Source organism: Rhynchophorus ferrugineus, unplaced genomic scaffold, assembly GCF_030347505.1.
Source record: "Rhynchophorus ferrugineus isolate W39M unplaced genomic scaffold, kcgeb_rfMv2 rfM1, whole genome shotgun sequence".
In the NCBI taxonomy this organism is placed as follows: domain Eukaryota; kingdom Metazoa; phylum Arthropoda; class Insecta; order Coleoptera; family Curculionidae; genus Rhynchophorus; species Rhynchophorus ferrugineus.
In genome coordinates this window covers 68,974,539-68,991,763 of record NW_027472580.1, presented here as the reverse complement: position 1 = coordinate 68,991,763, position 17,225 = coordinate 68,974,539, and the positions used below count along the sequence as shown (strand labels likewise).

The window sequence follows — 17,225 nt, the reverse complement described above, 5'->3', positions numbered from 1 at the left end:
TTGCAAAGATCCGCTGACGTCAATTGAATAGGTTGAACGATGAATTTTGCAAAAAAATAAGGCTGAAAATACAGAATAATAGACGCAGATAGATTGAAAAAAATTGTAGAAAATGATAAAAATTTTATTAATATTTATTGTATCACTTTTTCTCATTAAATATATTTGCAAAGCGAAAAAATTATTAGAATATGCGCAAGAACTTAATATACCCTATTTATCGAATTATGTTAATAAACATATTATTGAGTTTGAGTCTCTAGTGGATGCATCCATGAGTAAATTAGATTGTATACTGACGTGTGTGGAACTTGCCTACAAATCTGTAAGAAAGCTTCACAATATGTTTGATTGTGGTAGAATTGTCAAAGATTTCTAGGCGAAGGTTTTTAAAGTAAATTGAAAGCCTAAATGTGCGTAAAAATTGGGTTTTTCCAAAATAATTAGATCAAAATAACAATTAAAGAAAACCTTTCAAATAACTTACCAGCAGAACATGAAAATGTTGAATTAAATAGCATTAACAAATATTGAAATTCAAAACTTGAATTCCCTGGATATTGGATCTCATAACAAAAATAAAAGTCAAATAAAAATTTACAAAAGACCAATTAATTTTGTTTAAACACATTTATATGTGTACTAAAGAGTAAAATTTTAAAAAAGTAAAAGTATTAGGTGCTTGCGTGTATTTTAATGTGCAATATCATTGGTGAAAATGCGACGTATAAATTTAAACTGTTAAATAAACTAACCTTACTATTAAATTTGTCGCGACCGCCACGACCTTTTAGGCCACCACGCGTTCAACTACAAGTTCAAAGGTTGGCAATGCCGGTGGATTGGTACCATGTAGTTCCGAACTATAAAAGACCATCACAATCAGGGACGTCTCGCTCCCTTTTCTTTGCTCCATCCCCTTGTAACAGTGCCACTTCCGCAGCGCTACCTAACTCTACCTCTACCTTTACCTAACCTCTACCTAACCTAATATCCTGTAAATTCTCCCGTCGACCACATGTATAAATTATAAGTTAAAATAAACAAGTTTGATTCAATTAATCATTTTAGTTCTCGTGCAGATTCCTTCCAAAAATAGTAGTGAGTATTCAGACAAGCAATCGCGTCGACAGCCATTCATTCCGACCGAGTAACCCGACGAACATTCCTACAAATTAGATGATTTTGGCACCTCTCTACATAAAATAGTGCCTTCTTATTTAATATTATTTAGTTATTCAGCATATACCAGTTGCTAATGAAAGGCTTAAAGTTTCACTTTCAGCGTACTTATTGAGAGTTATTACGTCTGTTGTTTGATTTGACGAAATATACTTGCAAAGCCTATTAACCACTTTTAGAGATTTATGATGGTGCTGCTCCTTTATATCCCAATTGTTGTCATTGGTTGAAATTATCTAAATTGGCTATTTTGATGCTAATGGCATAGAATGTCCTGGATTACCAAAAAAGTTAATTAACAACATTTAATTAAAAAACTTAGTGGATCATAGCCCAGCTCAACATCGAGACTTCATTATTTGCTAGACAAAGGATAGTTTTCTGTACATAATTGCGACTAACGATGAAAACAGGACCTACTGCAAACATTGCAAATGTAAAAAATAATTGGGTTGTTCAGGAAAAACATCCACATCGTCACCAAAGTCGACGAATATTCATGGCTATAGAATATAGTTGCGTATAAACTCAGCAAGGTGCACTGTTTTATTGTATCCACTTAAAATTGTTTACGCTCTTCCAATATTTTAACTATTTAATTTCTTGAAATTAACCCTTAACCCTAATATTTATCACAAAAGGATAATTTAAAGTCTAGTGTTATAACCTTATTTACTTCGTCTTCTTCAGAGTTCGTCATTTCAGAGGTTTTGTGAAGTCTCAATATGTTCTGGATTATATACAGGGTGGTTATTAAAGAATATATAACTTTGTTTGAAACTTTACTTTCAAAAGCAAATTAACGAAAATGCGACTGTACGTATTTTAATTAGGATCCAATTGAACAAAAAATAGTTCAATAGAATTTCGTGGAAATTAATTAAACAACTTTCTAAAGAGTTTTCAGTTGGTTAAAAGGGGTCTGAAGATAATGGTGAATCACTTTTAGCGGTAAATGAATTCGGGACACGTAACGTGACATTTACATGTATTTGCTCTGTCTGTTTTAGAATTTTAGTCATTTTATAGTTATTAAATGGATAAACCTCCTGAAAAGGGTTATGATTGATTATGCTACGTTATGTTGGCTAAAATGGTAAGACACGGAAACAACTAAACTTACTTTTTAAAATAATTAATTTTAACATTACGTTAGTGTTATAAATAGCAGTCAGTATGATAGTTATTAAATATATTTGCAGCATAGATGAACATTTATTGCTATTAGTAATAAGCTAAGTTATCTAAAATAGTATTAAACAAATTCGAGCAAAATTGGAAAAATAAGATAAGAGAAAAGGAGGACAAAGCGAAAAGAAAACTAGAGCAAGTTAATTTGGTAGATATGGGGATTTCCTAAAGTTAGATTTGAAGGTTTGGTATAAAAATCTAGGGTTGTAAATTGAGAATAGGCGCTTCCGTCTTGTTTAATATTATTTGTTGTTTATCAAACTTTTGAACTTGAAGCATTTCCCCAAGGAAGAGAAGCAGAAAACCTTATTCTTTTTCTTAAGTCTATATATTTCCGTAATTAAACTCATTCCTAATACATTAATTTCTTTTAATATCTATTCAAAATAGTATTTGAACTACAAATATTCTTTTGACCACAATCTGGTCAAATTATTGTTCAATGAGTAAACAAAAAAAACTTAAAAGAACTACATGTTCTCGTACTAAAATGTTTCAGGTCAGTATGCTCTTTACAAACTTTATGTATATCATTTACCTCATAAAATATATTTGTGGTGAGTAACACTGTATTCTATCACACTCTGAAGCACCAATTAATATAGCGAAACCAAATAGGAATTGATTCAATGATATTGGATTATGTTTTGAATAACTCTGTCTCTGTTCGACGCTCAACAGTATACGGACGATTGCGAGGACCTTATTGTGGATCGAATTCCGGCAGACAAACTGCAGAAGATCATATGCAATCAATCGCGACTGTAGCTATTTGCGGCATCTAAAACATCAGGAAGAGTTTCACATTGAAACTATAAATAAATTACAGGAACTAGAACATCTAATACATATATTTATGTAGCAGAAAAGCAAATATCTGAAGTAATTGTTAAGTGTGCCCTATATCCGACGAATGTCAGATCATAGAAGGTTAAAAATAATCAGAAGTAATCGATATCGAGAAATACCGAATAAATTACATGAATTAAAATAGTCTGTTGGAATGGTTAAGAGCTGACTCGGTGTCCACCAAGAAGATGTTGTCTCTCGAAAAGTATCCGGCCTGACACATAGATGGCACTACTAGAATTAAATCCATATGTTTTTTAGTTAGTCCTAACCTATATGATGCGATAAATCAATCACATAATAAATAATAATATACTATCTAGATAATCACATGATAAATTTGACAGCTGTGGAATCATTAGTTTGTGAATTATAACATTTTGAGTGAAGCAACTTTTGTTATTGTGAAAAAAAAATGGATAAAAATGAATTTCGCATGTTATTACGATTAAATATTACGTTTTGAACTAGCATAGCATTGATTACATTGCGTTATTGGACCGTTTGAAGGACGAAATCGCCGAAACACGTCCGCATTTGAAGAAAAAGAAAGTGGTGCTTCATCACGACAATGCGCCGTGTCAAAAATCAATGAAATGGGCTTCGAATTGCTTCCACCGTATTCTACAGATACGCCCTCCAGCGACTATTTCCTCTTCTCAGATCTCAAAAGGATGCTCGCCGGGAAGAAATTTTTGTCGTATGAAGAGGTGATCGCCAAAACTCAGGCCTATTTTGAAGCAAAGGATAAATCGCTCTACAGAAATGGTATCGAAAAGTTGGAGGGTCGCTATAATCAGTGTATCACCCTTGAATGGAATTATGTTGAATAAAAAGAATTAATTTTGTCAAAAAAATTTATTTTACTATGGCAATCCGGGGACTTTTCAATTGACCTGTTATACGCTAATGTAGACGTTGAGCCTTCGCTAGAATGTTAATCCGCTCTCATGTAGTTTGCACCGCAGAACTATCGCGTGTCTTTAAAACCAACAAAGAAAAGACCAAAATCCTGATAATTGAGGGATCTCCTGCTAATATATAGAAATCCAGTTGGAGCAAGTGCAGGAGTGCGTGAATATTGGATCTGCGTGGAAAAAAAAAGAGTATTACAATTAAGACTATAAATACTGCCTAACATGTAAGCCTGAGGTTTTTCAAATGCGATTGCCTGAGGAAAATCCTATATAATTATATTAGAAATTAAGTCATTTTTATGATGTTACAATCAGATCATAATTGCGAAACAAGTTCAAAGACGCAGATCCCAATTAAAAGGTGAAATAATAAAAGGACTTCTGTGGCGAGATTGACCTTTTGGGTGGAAGCCACAGCCAACAGCCCCGAAAATGGAACTAGCTCATCGAAAGCGATTCGAAAAATAAGAGGCTGATATTGTCCGACTTCACGACAGCTGCTGCCGATCACCAACTATGGTGGGTCCTGCGACACTAACAACGGTATAGAGAAGTATGCACTTACCCCAGTTTTAAATACTGGTTATGAATAGATGATGATGATTGTACTAGATTATAACTTAGAATGACTCTACTCGACTTTGGAACAAGTAAGTCTCTGGTCATGACTCTTGTCATGAATGAAATTTTCCAATAGCCTGGGAATTGAGATCATTTCTGAAGTACCACAGGACGGTAACAGTACTCCTGTTGAGTTTTGAACACTCCCTACAGCATTCAATCTTAATACAAGCACTTACCCATAACCGCAATATCTCCTATAGTCCGTAGCCAGGCCGTAACAATCAGGTGATATAAAATATGTATGTTGACGGGGTAAAATCTTCCTTTTCCAAATATCCGATATAATTTTCACAGTTTAATATCCACTTCTTCTTTTTCTTCCTTATATGATATCTCCAGCATTGCTTCGAGGCTCTATAACTAAAAATGTGTTTTTTATAACAGTATTTTCTGTTTTCATACATTTTCATCTGTTTGATATGAGTAAATTTATAAGAATGATATTACCGGATATTTTTATAGAATATTACCATCTTGCAAGCAGATTTGTTCCATTACGTGGGCCTTTAAATTAGTTTTAAAGGTTTTCTTTTTAATTTCGATTTCGAATTTGTGACTATCCAGAAATCGATCTATCTCTTGTTATATTCAAAAGAAGTGAAGCGTTGCTCATAGAGGTTACGACTCATAGGAACGAGTACTAATCAGAAGGAGCAAAATCTGGACAATACAGTAGGTAAGGTAGCACTTCCCCTTTTAGTGTTTCCAAATATGTTTTTACTGGTTTTGCGGTATGTCAGGCGTTATCATTCTCAGGGGTAACATTGTTGTGCCTTTGCTCGTGTTTCGACCATTTTTCGCGGCATTCTCAGCTCAAACGCATCAATTTTATTCTATGACGATCACCGTTGATTCATTAATTGCTCATATATATGCCACACCTAGCAATCCCATCAAATACAGAGCACTGGTTTGGAGCCATAGATATTCGGATTTGCTATTGATATTGATGCAATATTGATGACTTATCATTTTTCATTTAAACAATCGTAACGTATCAAGTTTGCATCACCAATGGCAATACCATACAAGAAGCGTTATGCCGTTGAAGCAGCATTTTACACATGAACAAACATGACATAAGATATCCATGTTTATAGTGTCAAAATCACCATATTTAAAACATTAAAACCATAAAATTGTAAATTTCTTAAAATTATATATATATATAAGAAAACTGAATTAAATGGAAATGAGAATTTCGTAATTTTCTTACCCATGCCGGTGTAGATGATTAATTTTCATCGGAATTTAATTAGAGAAATCTTACACCGCCCCTTAACACGGCCTAAATAAGTTGGGCTATAAAGGCACACAAAATTAACAAGAACGAAAAGCAACGGTAAAAGTTTGCAGGAAGTAATGTGCACGACGACTCCAGTTAGTTAAAATGGAGCTTACAGATAACGCCGCACCACCTTAAACAAGAAGTCGATTCGAGACACGTAGCGTGACGACTTCACGTGTTTAGACCGACCGTTCGTCGAAAAACTTTAGTTGTTATAAAATTATTTACAGTATTATGACTATAAAAACCGCCATTATGTTAAATATAAAGTCTTTGATCGGGTTTATGTTTCTTAAAGGTAATTTTAATGTGTGTATAAATAGCATTAGGATTTTTAGTTTAAAATAGTTAAGAAATATGTTATCGACTAGCGATTAATCTCAAAAAGGACTTAGATGAACATTTTTTCACTTTAAAATGCACTTATTGAGAAAAACTAGTACAACATTATATTAACGACAATATTTTCCATCATATTTTACAACTTTTTCTCCTATTTCTGGCAACATTTCTGGTGATCCATTTTCGCTTGACAGTGAGCATTCATCTATCCATTTTCGCATTTCTTCATAATTTTTACCATGTGCTATACTGCATCAATATCATCTGAACAAGCTTTCCTTAACTAAGCCATGACTTTTTACGCTTAATATTGTTATGGTGGATCATTTTTTTAAAGCCATTACGTTGTAGAAAACTTTACCTCCGCACGTGGAAGCCAGAATACCGTCATTCCAAGCACCAGCTGAAGATTGATGGGGATGATGTCTGTGTAGTCCTTTATCGACTGACTATTAATGCTGATAAATATTTGGCAGAAAAAGTTACCAAGAAATACCAAGGTTCCTGTTGAAGTGTAAAGTACGACTTTTTAATAACCTTGAAAATGTCAAATTACCACCCAAATAAGCATCATATGCTGGATGTTTTACTTTTCTTATTTAATTGAAAGTAAAATGCTGCTGACTATAATGTTTCCTAACAACTCTAAAGGTAATAACATTATTTTATCACACCACATGTCATTTGAAAATATGATCTAAAGGTAAATGTAATATAGGTATATAGGATTTCATAAATATTTTTCCAAAAAGCTTTTAAATTTTCGGACCTGAAAAAAGTATCGAACAAATAGCATATTTATATAGGCATCTAGATGGATGATTCTGACAGTATGACTAGTACTATTACTGGAACAATCACGCATCATCACCACTACTATGTCAAAAACGACCTTTTATTTTGGCCCTGAATCTACAATGCCTTATTTGATGATATATTTGAAACAATTATTTTATTGACTCATTTAAGATTAATGTTTTAATGGATATTAATCCAAAAAAATATTTTGATTATATATGTTATGGAAAGTGTAAGGAATAAAACAAAATCTTTTAATTTACACTTACTTACTGAAACCTTACTGCCGCTCCAATGTTATTTTAATATTAACTAAACCCTTAATTCTAAACACTTTACTCATCATATCGCACAGTCAGATGAAACATATATTGTTTCAAACATTTCAGTGGTATCAGTCGCGCTGTATAACATATGTTGTAGAGTATACAAACTACTTAATAAAACTATTACTGTGGGCATTTTATTATAAGTATAGCCAAGTAGTTAACTTATTTCTTCTAGTTTATTTTTTAACATTATAATAAAATCTTCAGATTTGTCTAAATTTCTAAAATAATTTATGATTACCACTAATAGTACTGATACTAATGTTACTGTATTACCAGAACCACTTGTATTGATAATGATCTCCAGCGATCAAATTCATAAAATTTCTTAGTAGAACATGGAACATAAAATAATAGAAAATTCTGTTCTTGTGAATAGTCATATGATTTTTATTTTAAAATATTATTGCTAATACGACTATGAACTTTTCGAATATCAATATAATTTCTCAGTAAACATACTTTTCAATATCATCTTCGACAATTTGTTGTAACTGCTAAAAATATAATGCTTAAAAATATATATTTTTCAACTATTTTTGGACTTTTACTACTTAGTTTACTATCATGATGTTTGCATGACTATCCTGTGGAACTCCAGCCGAAATAGGTATAAGTGTTGAGAATTCTCCTTTATGCGAGATTGAATTTTCTTTCTAAAATATATGATTTTAGTAGTCCATAGTAATAACGCGGCAGCAATTAGCTCATTTTGTATATAATCCCAAATTCAATACCCGATCAAAAGCTTGTGATACGTCTAGGAATATTGCAGGGCAGTATTTCTTTCCTTCGAATGAATTTTCAATAACCGCTGTTACTCTGTGCACTTTGTCGATTTGCGAGGACTGATTTCGTAATCCAAACTGGAAATCTGGTATTTCTATAAATGGCGAAATAGGCCTGTAAGATTTAGCTTGTTCTGACGGTTTGTCAGGTTTTTTAAACATAATTATTCGAGCAATTTTAAGATATTCCGGAAAATGCTTCAGTCTTCAAACAGGCATCATATTCCAATAAAAGAGCTAAAGGTCATAGGTGATGTCGAATATATAGTGCAAATTATAACGTAGGGGATTTTTGTTTCTCACTTTACCGTAACTAAAAAAATTATGTGGAATGTTTTCGGATGCGTCGGAACAAGTAGCTGACTCATTCAGCTGATAACTGATAAAATTCGATTTCGCTTGGTACTAATCGGTTATGTTATAAATTATAATAGTCAATAATTCTATGACAAACTTATTATTAAAAATTATTAGTATTATTATTGAAACATTAGCTTGGAAATAAACAATGGTAATTTTAGGTAAAATTAATATGAAATAAGTTCTGCTGCAAAATTTAATAAGAAAGAATACGACGTCTAAAGTAAGTTAAAATGGAACTTTGAAATAAAAGCAGCGTCGTCTTTAGCAAGAAACAGATTCAGAACACGTTCAGCAATGACTTCACGTGTTTAGCTTACCTATCTACTAATTTTAGTTATTTTATAGTTATTTATAAGGCAAGGCAAGCGGGAGGTGTCATAACTGATTTCAGTGGGATAAGACTATAACAAACAATCAACGAAATAAGCATAGAAAATGTCTTCTTTTCATATATAATTTTACTACATAATTGATTTGTGATAAGACTGAAATAATCAAAGCTGCGTTCTATTTCGGATGGGTAAGACTGTCTTAGTTTTGTACAGTCAATTTTTTGTAGTTCTGAAAAAATATAAATATACAACTCAAAACAGTAGTGACACGTGTGTCAATATGTGTTTGTCGTTTTTGTTGTTACATTTGCAATGTCGTAAAAGTTGTAAATTCGTTTTACAATCAGAGAATATTATCCTTCTCATTTTATTCTGTTTAAAAAATATAGAATGCTGTTAGAGAAGTTCTATCATGTAATTGAAAGAACCTGCAAAAGTTGTCCGTTTGTCTGCAAACGTCTGCAAAATTCTTTAAAATATTATAATTACGGGTTATTTACCGGCAAAACATTGTTTTAACGTATTTTTTTTTATCAAAAATTCATTTGTCATTCATTCATTCATTCATTCATATATCATTGGAGTTTATGTGTATAAATTTGCTTCGTGCAAAAAACGTACAACGATTTTTTATCTCTAATCCATTATTTTAAAGTATTCTTTTTCTTTTTACCAATCAGAGTTTATCTGGGTTGAATTACACTGTTAAATGCAGATGTAAATGGCGGTATTCGGCATTACGTCTGCCGACTGGCCAGTAACCAACTTAGAGACTATTACAGAAGACATTCATTATTTCTTAACCAACCCGGTAACTAGTGTAACAGAAATATTAGATTTTTAACTATTTTCTATAAGCAACCCCAAACATCCGTATTTAATAGTGAATTTAAAAGCATATAACTTAGGAATTTTTTCTCATTCCCAACGAACCATGGGATATTTGAAGTCCATTGCATGTTCGGTTTCTAAGGAATCTCACGAGTTTTAGCTTTTTTAAGCGTAAACAATTGAATTATATAGTTATGCTATTCTTTGTACGCTAAAGAGTAAAAGTGTATACATTTTTATGGACTATACAAGTCATGCATAGATGTTCAGGTTGACTGAATATTTCATAAAAGAATCGTATATGTTCAGTATTAACAACAGTTTTATTTAACAATTCTATTATTAGACTATAACAGTCTATAAATTAGCATATTTGAAACTTGCCGTTTTTATTTTCTTGCAGTAGTTTATTTAGTAAACGGTCTACACGAGGAAAGGCGGAGATTCATTATTTCTGTCTATTTATTTATCAATTGATCGTCAAATAGTCTATTAGCTCTTTATATCTGCTTTATAAGTGTTCTGGCACTGAAGTGAAATAATGTTTTCTGTATTTTTAGATATAGGAAAGCCATCTTGAAAATATATATCGTTATTTACTAAAAAAGAGAAAAAAAATCAGTCGAATGCAACTTAAAAAACTTTTAAAACGTGTTAGTTCAAAGGCTAAGCCACGAGCAGCCTAACAAATGCGAAAATATTTAGTTTTTTTTTTAGTAATTTAGAGCTGCATAATATTACTCACTAAACGAGAATAAAATTATTTAGATTGTAATTTTTAGTGATATCTATGAGATATTCTTTAATTATAAAAAATTTGTTTACAGATTATAACCACGCTGACTAGGAAGTAAACTTAAATTATTATTGTATTTTAACCTTTTTTATTTTAATAGACCATGGCGTAAAAATTAAAAAAAAATTCAGGAAGATAATATAGAGTAGTGAAATGTAATTTTAATAGCGTTGGGAACTTTGGACTGAAATTGACTATCGACTGTTCAGTAATTGACTACTTTTTAGTAGTGACTGTTTCAATCGAGATTTTCAGTAGGTATCTTCGGTCCCACTGATTTTCTTACTGTTTACCATCGGCTGTTCCAGTCGTGTCCGTACACGACTACAGTTTGCAATGCGGCTAGCATTCGCTATAACTATAAATACATCCCAGGGAAAGTTATTGAGTGTTTGCGGTATTAGTAGTGAAAACCCGTGTTCCCATGTTGGAAAGTTTTGTCAGTTTAGGCGCCAGGTAATCAAACAAAAATATCGTTTACCATAAAAATTACAATGAAAATATCATTTAACAAAATTTTATATAGTTTTACAGTGTACGAACTAGAAAGCGGACTTGTGTAAACACTTAACTACTCTGAAATACATTAATATGTTTTTTGTTTTCCAAATTACTTATTTATGACTGTATACTATTTAAAGCTCTTCTGGTCAAACCATTACTGCATAAAATATTTTTTACAAAAAAATTGAACCGACTTCGAAAAATAAATAAGGAACACCTTGAAAATAAAAATATAATAAAACTTAGATTTTTAACAAAAAACAAAAACGTTTTAAAATAAAATAAGTACATAAAAAAATAATTTTGAATATCGGTCGATAATTGACGGAGAAATCGGCGAACATACATTAAAACAAATATATAAAGCCAAACATAGAACCTCCTCCTTCTTTGAGGTCGGTTAAAATAGACCTGAAGTATCTATTTTAATTTAATATAGAGTGAAGTAAGCTTATCTATTAACCTACTAAGCTAATTACCAAAACTTAACCAGAAATGATAGCTTTGTGAGATTGCCACATTATATAACTTTTGACAGAACTGTTCCTGCCGGCTTGGTGGCGCAGTAGTAAATGTAACAGAACGGTCCAACTACTGTTGCGATAGTCGCGGGTTCGATTCCTGTTGGGATATGGCCGTAAATTTATGTTTGTGTTTGTTTAATATTCATGACTGTCCTAGGCAAAAGTAACCAGTAATCAGGCTGGGTAAGACCGGATATCTTCTGGGATAACATTTTTAAGTTGGTCACTCGCCAGTCGGGAGGCTTAATGCCAAGGACAGTGGTTCGGAGCCCACGTTAAACTGTATTTAACAGAGAAGAAAAAGTTTTCTTGGTCCAATAATATAATATATATATATATATATATATATATATATATATATATATTGAAATGCCAATATACTGAAATTTTATTATTTAAGACATTAAATATTATATAATATGGTGTAATATAATGTTATAATAACGTTATCTGTAAAAATAACGTATATGTGGTTATACAAGTATAAATCATATTTACTCCATTTAACATTAATGCGAAATTGTTTCCCTTTTTGCAAGATTTAATATGAAAATATGCATAAAATTTGAGTTTCAAAGTCCTTTGACTATTCTCACCTACAAGAACATACAACGGTTTTATTTTTCTTATTGAAATATCCTATTAAGAAGACTCTTATTAAGAAGACAATTAATTCATTTAAAAATGCTACCATTCTTGATATAAAATATAGTTGAGATTTTCAGTCAAATTAGATATTTTATATAAATTATAATTGTAATATTAAAAATCAGGACATAGTGTAATTCACTTCCTAGCACCGTTAAATAACATTTAGATAACATAATATAACAACAATCGCAGAATAATACTCCTAGTAGTTCTTGGTCTTTTTGGTGTTCTGTCTGTTTCTACCTACGAGCTGAATGCACAAATCGCCTGTTTCAAAAGAAATTATAGAGAAACAGCTTAAACTTCTACTGATTCCATTATTGAACTGGTGGTCATTGAACAAGTTTTCCTTTTCGATAGGCTAATGTTAAGGTTCTGTGAATAAACACGTGTTTTTTATTTTAATTCATTCATTCAATGTATATCGGCGTTATTGAAAAAGTTGTTATTTAAATTAAAATTAGGGGTTTCTTGGTTAAACAATGTTCTTCCACATTTGGTTTTATGACTGTCCGATCTGAAGGCTAAAAAGTAACACCTTCTTGTGCTTTGAGCTAAACCGCGACTCTTTTAAAAATAAAGCACTCGATTGGATCTTCACATTAGTTTAATTTTTACACTTAAACACATCATTTTTATTTTAAACGACATACTCGTATAAATGACGTCATAACAACTGATTTTAAATTTTTAAAAATTATTCACAAAAATAAAGAAAAACAATAGAACATCAGATGTCCTATAAAATTAGTCAATCAATACTTATATAATACAGATCAAAGCTTAGTGGGAAAATGGCTTCGATTAGCCCATTTAACTTAATATTCTATATCTTTATATTTAGCGATATTATGATTAAATAAATCTAATCGGTAAATAAATCTAGAAATAGTTTATATCTAAGGTATTATTTTGTGTTTAATAATTTTAACGTTTTTATAAAGGTTTTAACAAAATTATTCAAATATTTTCTTTTATTTTCAGATATCTTTCGAGTCATTCTCTGTTGGAAGTTTTGAATCGTTTACGACCACGGGCTGCCCGAATGGATACATTTCTATAAAGGAAGCAAATCGTCCTGCACCTGGGGGAAAATGGTGCGGCAGTTCATGGGGATACACCGTATATTATAGCGAAACTTCCAGTATTAATCTCACCCTGGTGGTAGAGAAACTGTCTCAAGAGGTAAGCTGATATTAGGTTATGAATTATTCGGCCGGACCTAGAGTTTTTCATAAAACTTATATAAGCCAGTTTGAATATAGAATAATTTTATTCTCTAGTTGATATAAACAAAGTTATATAATATTGTGAGTTCCTACTATCAATATTATAGAGTAAAAACGTTTATATGTATGCAATTATCAACTCATTTTTACATATTCATTAACTTTTTTAATTAATATGTAAAGTGTTTAAAAAAAATATGCTGACCTATGCTATAATATAATTTTCAATATTATAGGTTAATAGGTGATTTTGTGTTTATTATTTGTTAGCTAATTAATTTATACTTCACAGGGTATATTTTCCGTATATATTGTGAATATATTATGATTCATATATGTTTCGTATTATGGAACTAGTTCGTTAATAATTTTATTCAGACATTTTATGTTATGGTATGGTCGAATTTTTGTATTTACTTTGTCTTTAAATAATTTCGGGCATTCAAATACACTGGAATATAACATTTTTTAGGTAATTACGGATAAACACCCTGAAAACGTGACGTAATAGATATTTGAACGGCTTTGGCTTTGAAGTAATCTATTTTGTGAAACGTCGAAGTTTCCACATGATAACTTACACAAGACATATAATATCTTAATTAGTTGCTTCAAATAAGAGTTAGTTTCTGTAATGAGGATTAAATTAATTGACGATATTGACTTGATATTTACGATTACCAGCATAAGACATGAAATAAATAGTTTAACTTACTGTAAGCTGACATCAATTTAATAGATATAGTGTGATTTTCTTCAATATACTTTCAAAATAAATGAATATGTCGCTAATTCCATTGGCGATACATGTACAAGTATGACATAATATGAAAAATATTTGATTTGGCAATATGTGCTATCTATTTCCTGAAGAAATTAGTAAGCTTTAGTTTCATAGCTTCAAAGTACACAAAGAATTAATGAATGAATGCATTTTTTGTGCAAATATAATTCTTTACAAAAACTAAAATTATGATGAAAAACTTATGTCCAACACATAAAAACAAAACAATTCTATTGGAAAAAAAAACAGCTTATATATAAATCAGATATAAAGGGACCAAGCAAACAAATATTTATTTTTGTTCTTGTCCTTGTTCCTAATTTGATTTTTGTCTTGTCAATACTTATACTACTATACTTTAGAAATGCGAATTATGAATTTATTTAGAACAGCTCGATTTTATATATCGGGGGATTATGGAGGTCGCAATTTAAGCAAAATTTTCAGTTATATCTAACTTATGAGGTAGTTAGATTAAGGCTTCCCTATAATTAATATGAATCCAGTGATTATTAAAAAAGATGTTTTAATCAAATTTTAAGGGTTTGAATTGTATTACTAGATGCTACATGTATTCTGATCAAACTTTTACTTCAAATCAAGTAAATATTTGTGAATTAAAATATTTTCTATAATCTCGAGCGTTGTCATGGGAGAGGATGTTTTGTCGCAATAATGCATTGTCCAATTTGTTGAATTGACCTAATATTAATTTTCTTGGAGTAGTTTATTTAGTACGATAACGTTCGATACGAGGAAAGGCGAAGCTCCATTATTTTTGCCTATTTATTTGTGGATTAATCGTCAAATAATGTACTAGACCTAGACATCTCATTTATAAGGGTACTGACACTGAAGTGAAATAATATTTTCTAAATTTTTAGATATCAGAAAGCCGCCCTGAAAGTATATATCGCCAATCACTAAAAATGAAAAAGAAAACATTCGAATGCGACTGAAAAAACTTTCTTATTTTCAAATTCATTGATTCATTCAATTTTTGAAGGTTTCAATTGTATTATTAGATGCTTATATGTATTCTGATCATATTTTTACTTCAAATCAAAAGGAATTTATTACCCTGAAACCTTCTACCATATTTCCAAGTACGTTATACCACTCATTTTTTCTTGTATAATAAATTTACTTACTAAACGTAAGCGTACTTTAGACGAGCTTTAAATTTGTATATAACACATGTTAAGGTGAAAATATATTAATGTGTGGTGATAAATCATAATTCCTGTTTAAAAAATTTGAATTGCCATTCGGCCTGACATTTACCTTGTGCGGAAACTTAAATAATGTCAACACTTATCGGCAATATTAGCAGAAAGAAGGAAATCGTTTAAAGTTGGTCGTTATCGATAAAATATTTTCCTTAACGAGAAAAAGCTTGCCACCGCCTCTGGAAAAGTGCCAGCCGGAGAAATTTTAAAATAATACTGTACGTGTTTTATGGTAAATTTATTGCCAAAGAATTAGATAAGGATGTATTTTATTATATATATATATATATATATATATATATATATATATATATATATATATATATATATATATATATCTTATATATAAAAATGAATCGCAAAATGTGTTGGTAAGCGCATAACTCAACAACGCCTGGACCAATTTGGCCAAATCTTTTTTTAAAATGTTCGTTGAAGTTCAAGGATGGTTTTTACGGCGAGAAAAATCAGAATTATTGCTGGAAAAACCCTAAAAATAGCCCTTTTCTTTTTCCCATACAAATGATTTGTAACTAAAACGTAGTCAATTTGAGCTTTATTGCTATGGTATAAAGTTCATATTAAATTACAAGCACTCACTGTTGTCTAAGCAATGTAGGTGTGTTCCTAACGTCAAAGATCATATCTATCAAAACAATGTGCGTGTGTGCGTTGGAGCACAGAATACATAGTTGGAGGAGTTTAATGTCGCGTTCCGAAACTCGCGTTTCATTTGTATTAGTTTCGGCACGCGAGATAAAATGCATCAGTTTCCACGTCATTACATCAGTCAAACAAAAATCGCGTTACCAACAGTATTTTATTATTTTTAATATCCAAATTTTAAATAAATAAAACAATTCGTACGGCTTAAAAGGATTTGAGTTCAAGTCATATCAAATTTAAAAAAGTTGTCTGTTACAGATGACTTTTGACAGATGACAGATGAATTGTCAACTGATGAGTGTTTAGTTAGTTAGTGTTTGTTTAGTTCGTGATTAGTGAAAAAATACTTTATCTTTGATATGCCTATAAGACGAAGCAATTTAGGTAGAAGAACCAGAAATGCTATAAACCAAGCTAATTACCGATCTAATCGTACTGCACAAGAACGTGACGACGGAAATGAACGTGAAAGAATTCGGATATCACAAACGCGTGAAGCGCGAGCGCGACATTCAACTAATAATCGCGCAAGTTTGAATCGAGCTGCTTTCAGTTACGATGTGTCAATTGACTACAGTAAGTACCAATGTGTTGTTATTGGTTCTATGAACTTGGTTTGCTCACACTGTAAGGCATTAAAATACAAAAACGAAGCCAATGGATTGTGTTGCGCAAATGGTAAAGTGAAATTGATACCATTGGATCCACCACCAGAACCATTGTACTCATTGGTTTCAGGAATACACTTTTTGACACATATCCAACAATATAACAATTGCATTCAAATGACTTCATTTGGTGCAACAAATGTAGTTCGGGAAAATTTTATGCCAACTTTCAAGGTATGTATTATAGCAGTTACTCATAATTATTTTAGCGAACAAAATTTTCTGTCACCAAAGTTAAGATGTGTTACTAATCTTCAATTTCTTAATCATTACGAAATATATCACTTAGTCACCATATTATATGGTGATTCAGTTTCAGTGACACTTTTATTATATTTTA

At 31.1% G+C, this 17,225-nt stretch overlaps 1 protein-coding gene across 1 annotated transcript in view; it reads left to right on the top strand.

The window, feature by feature from the left end:
• The window catches only part of LOC143206967 (uncharacterized), a 354,807-nt gene that overhangs the window by 191,860 nt on the left and 145,722 nt on the right, over positions 1 to 17,225 (top strand). Inside the window, exon 4 of the mRNA XM_076419876.1 lies at positions 13,294 to 13,494. Coding sequence (XP_076275991.1) covers positions 13,294 to 13,494 — 201 coding nt within the window. The remainder of the gene's footprint in view (positions 1 to 13,293; positions 13,495 to 17,225) is intronic.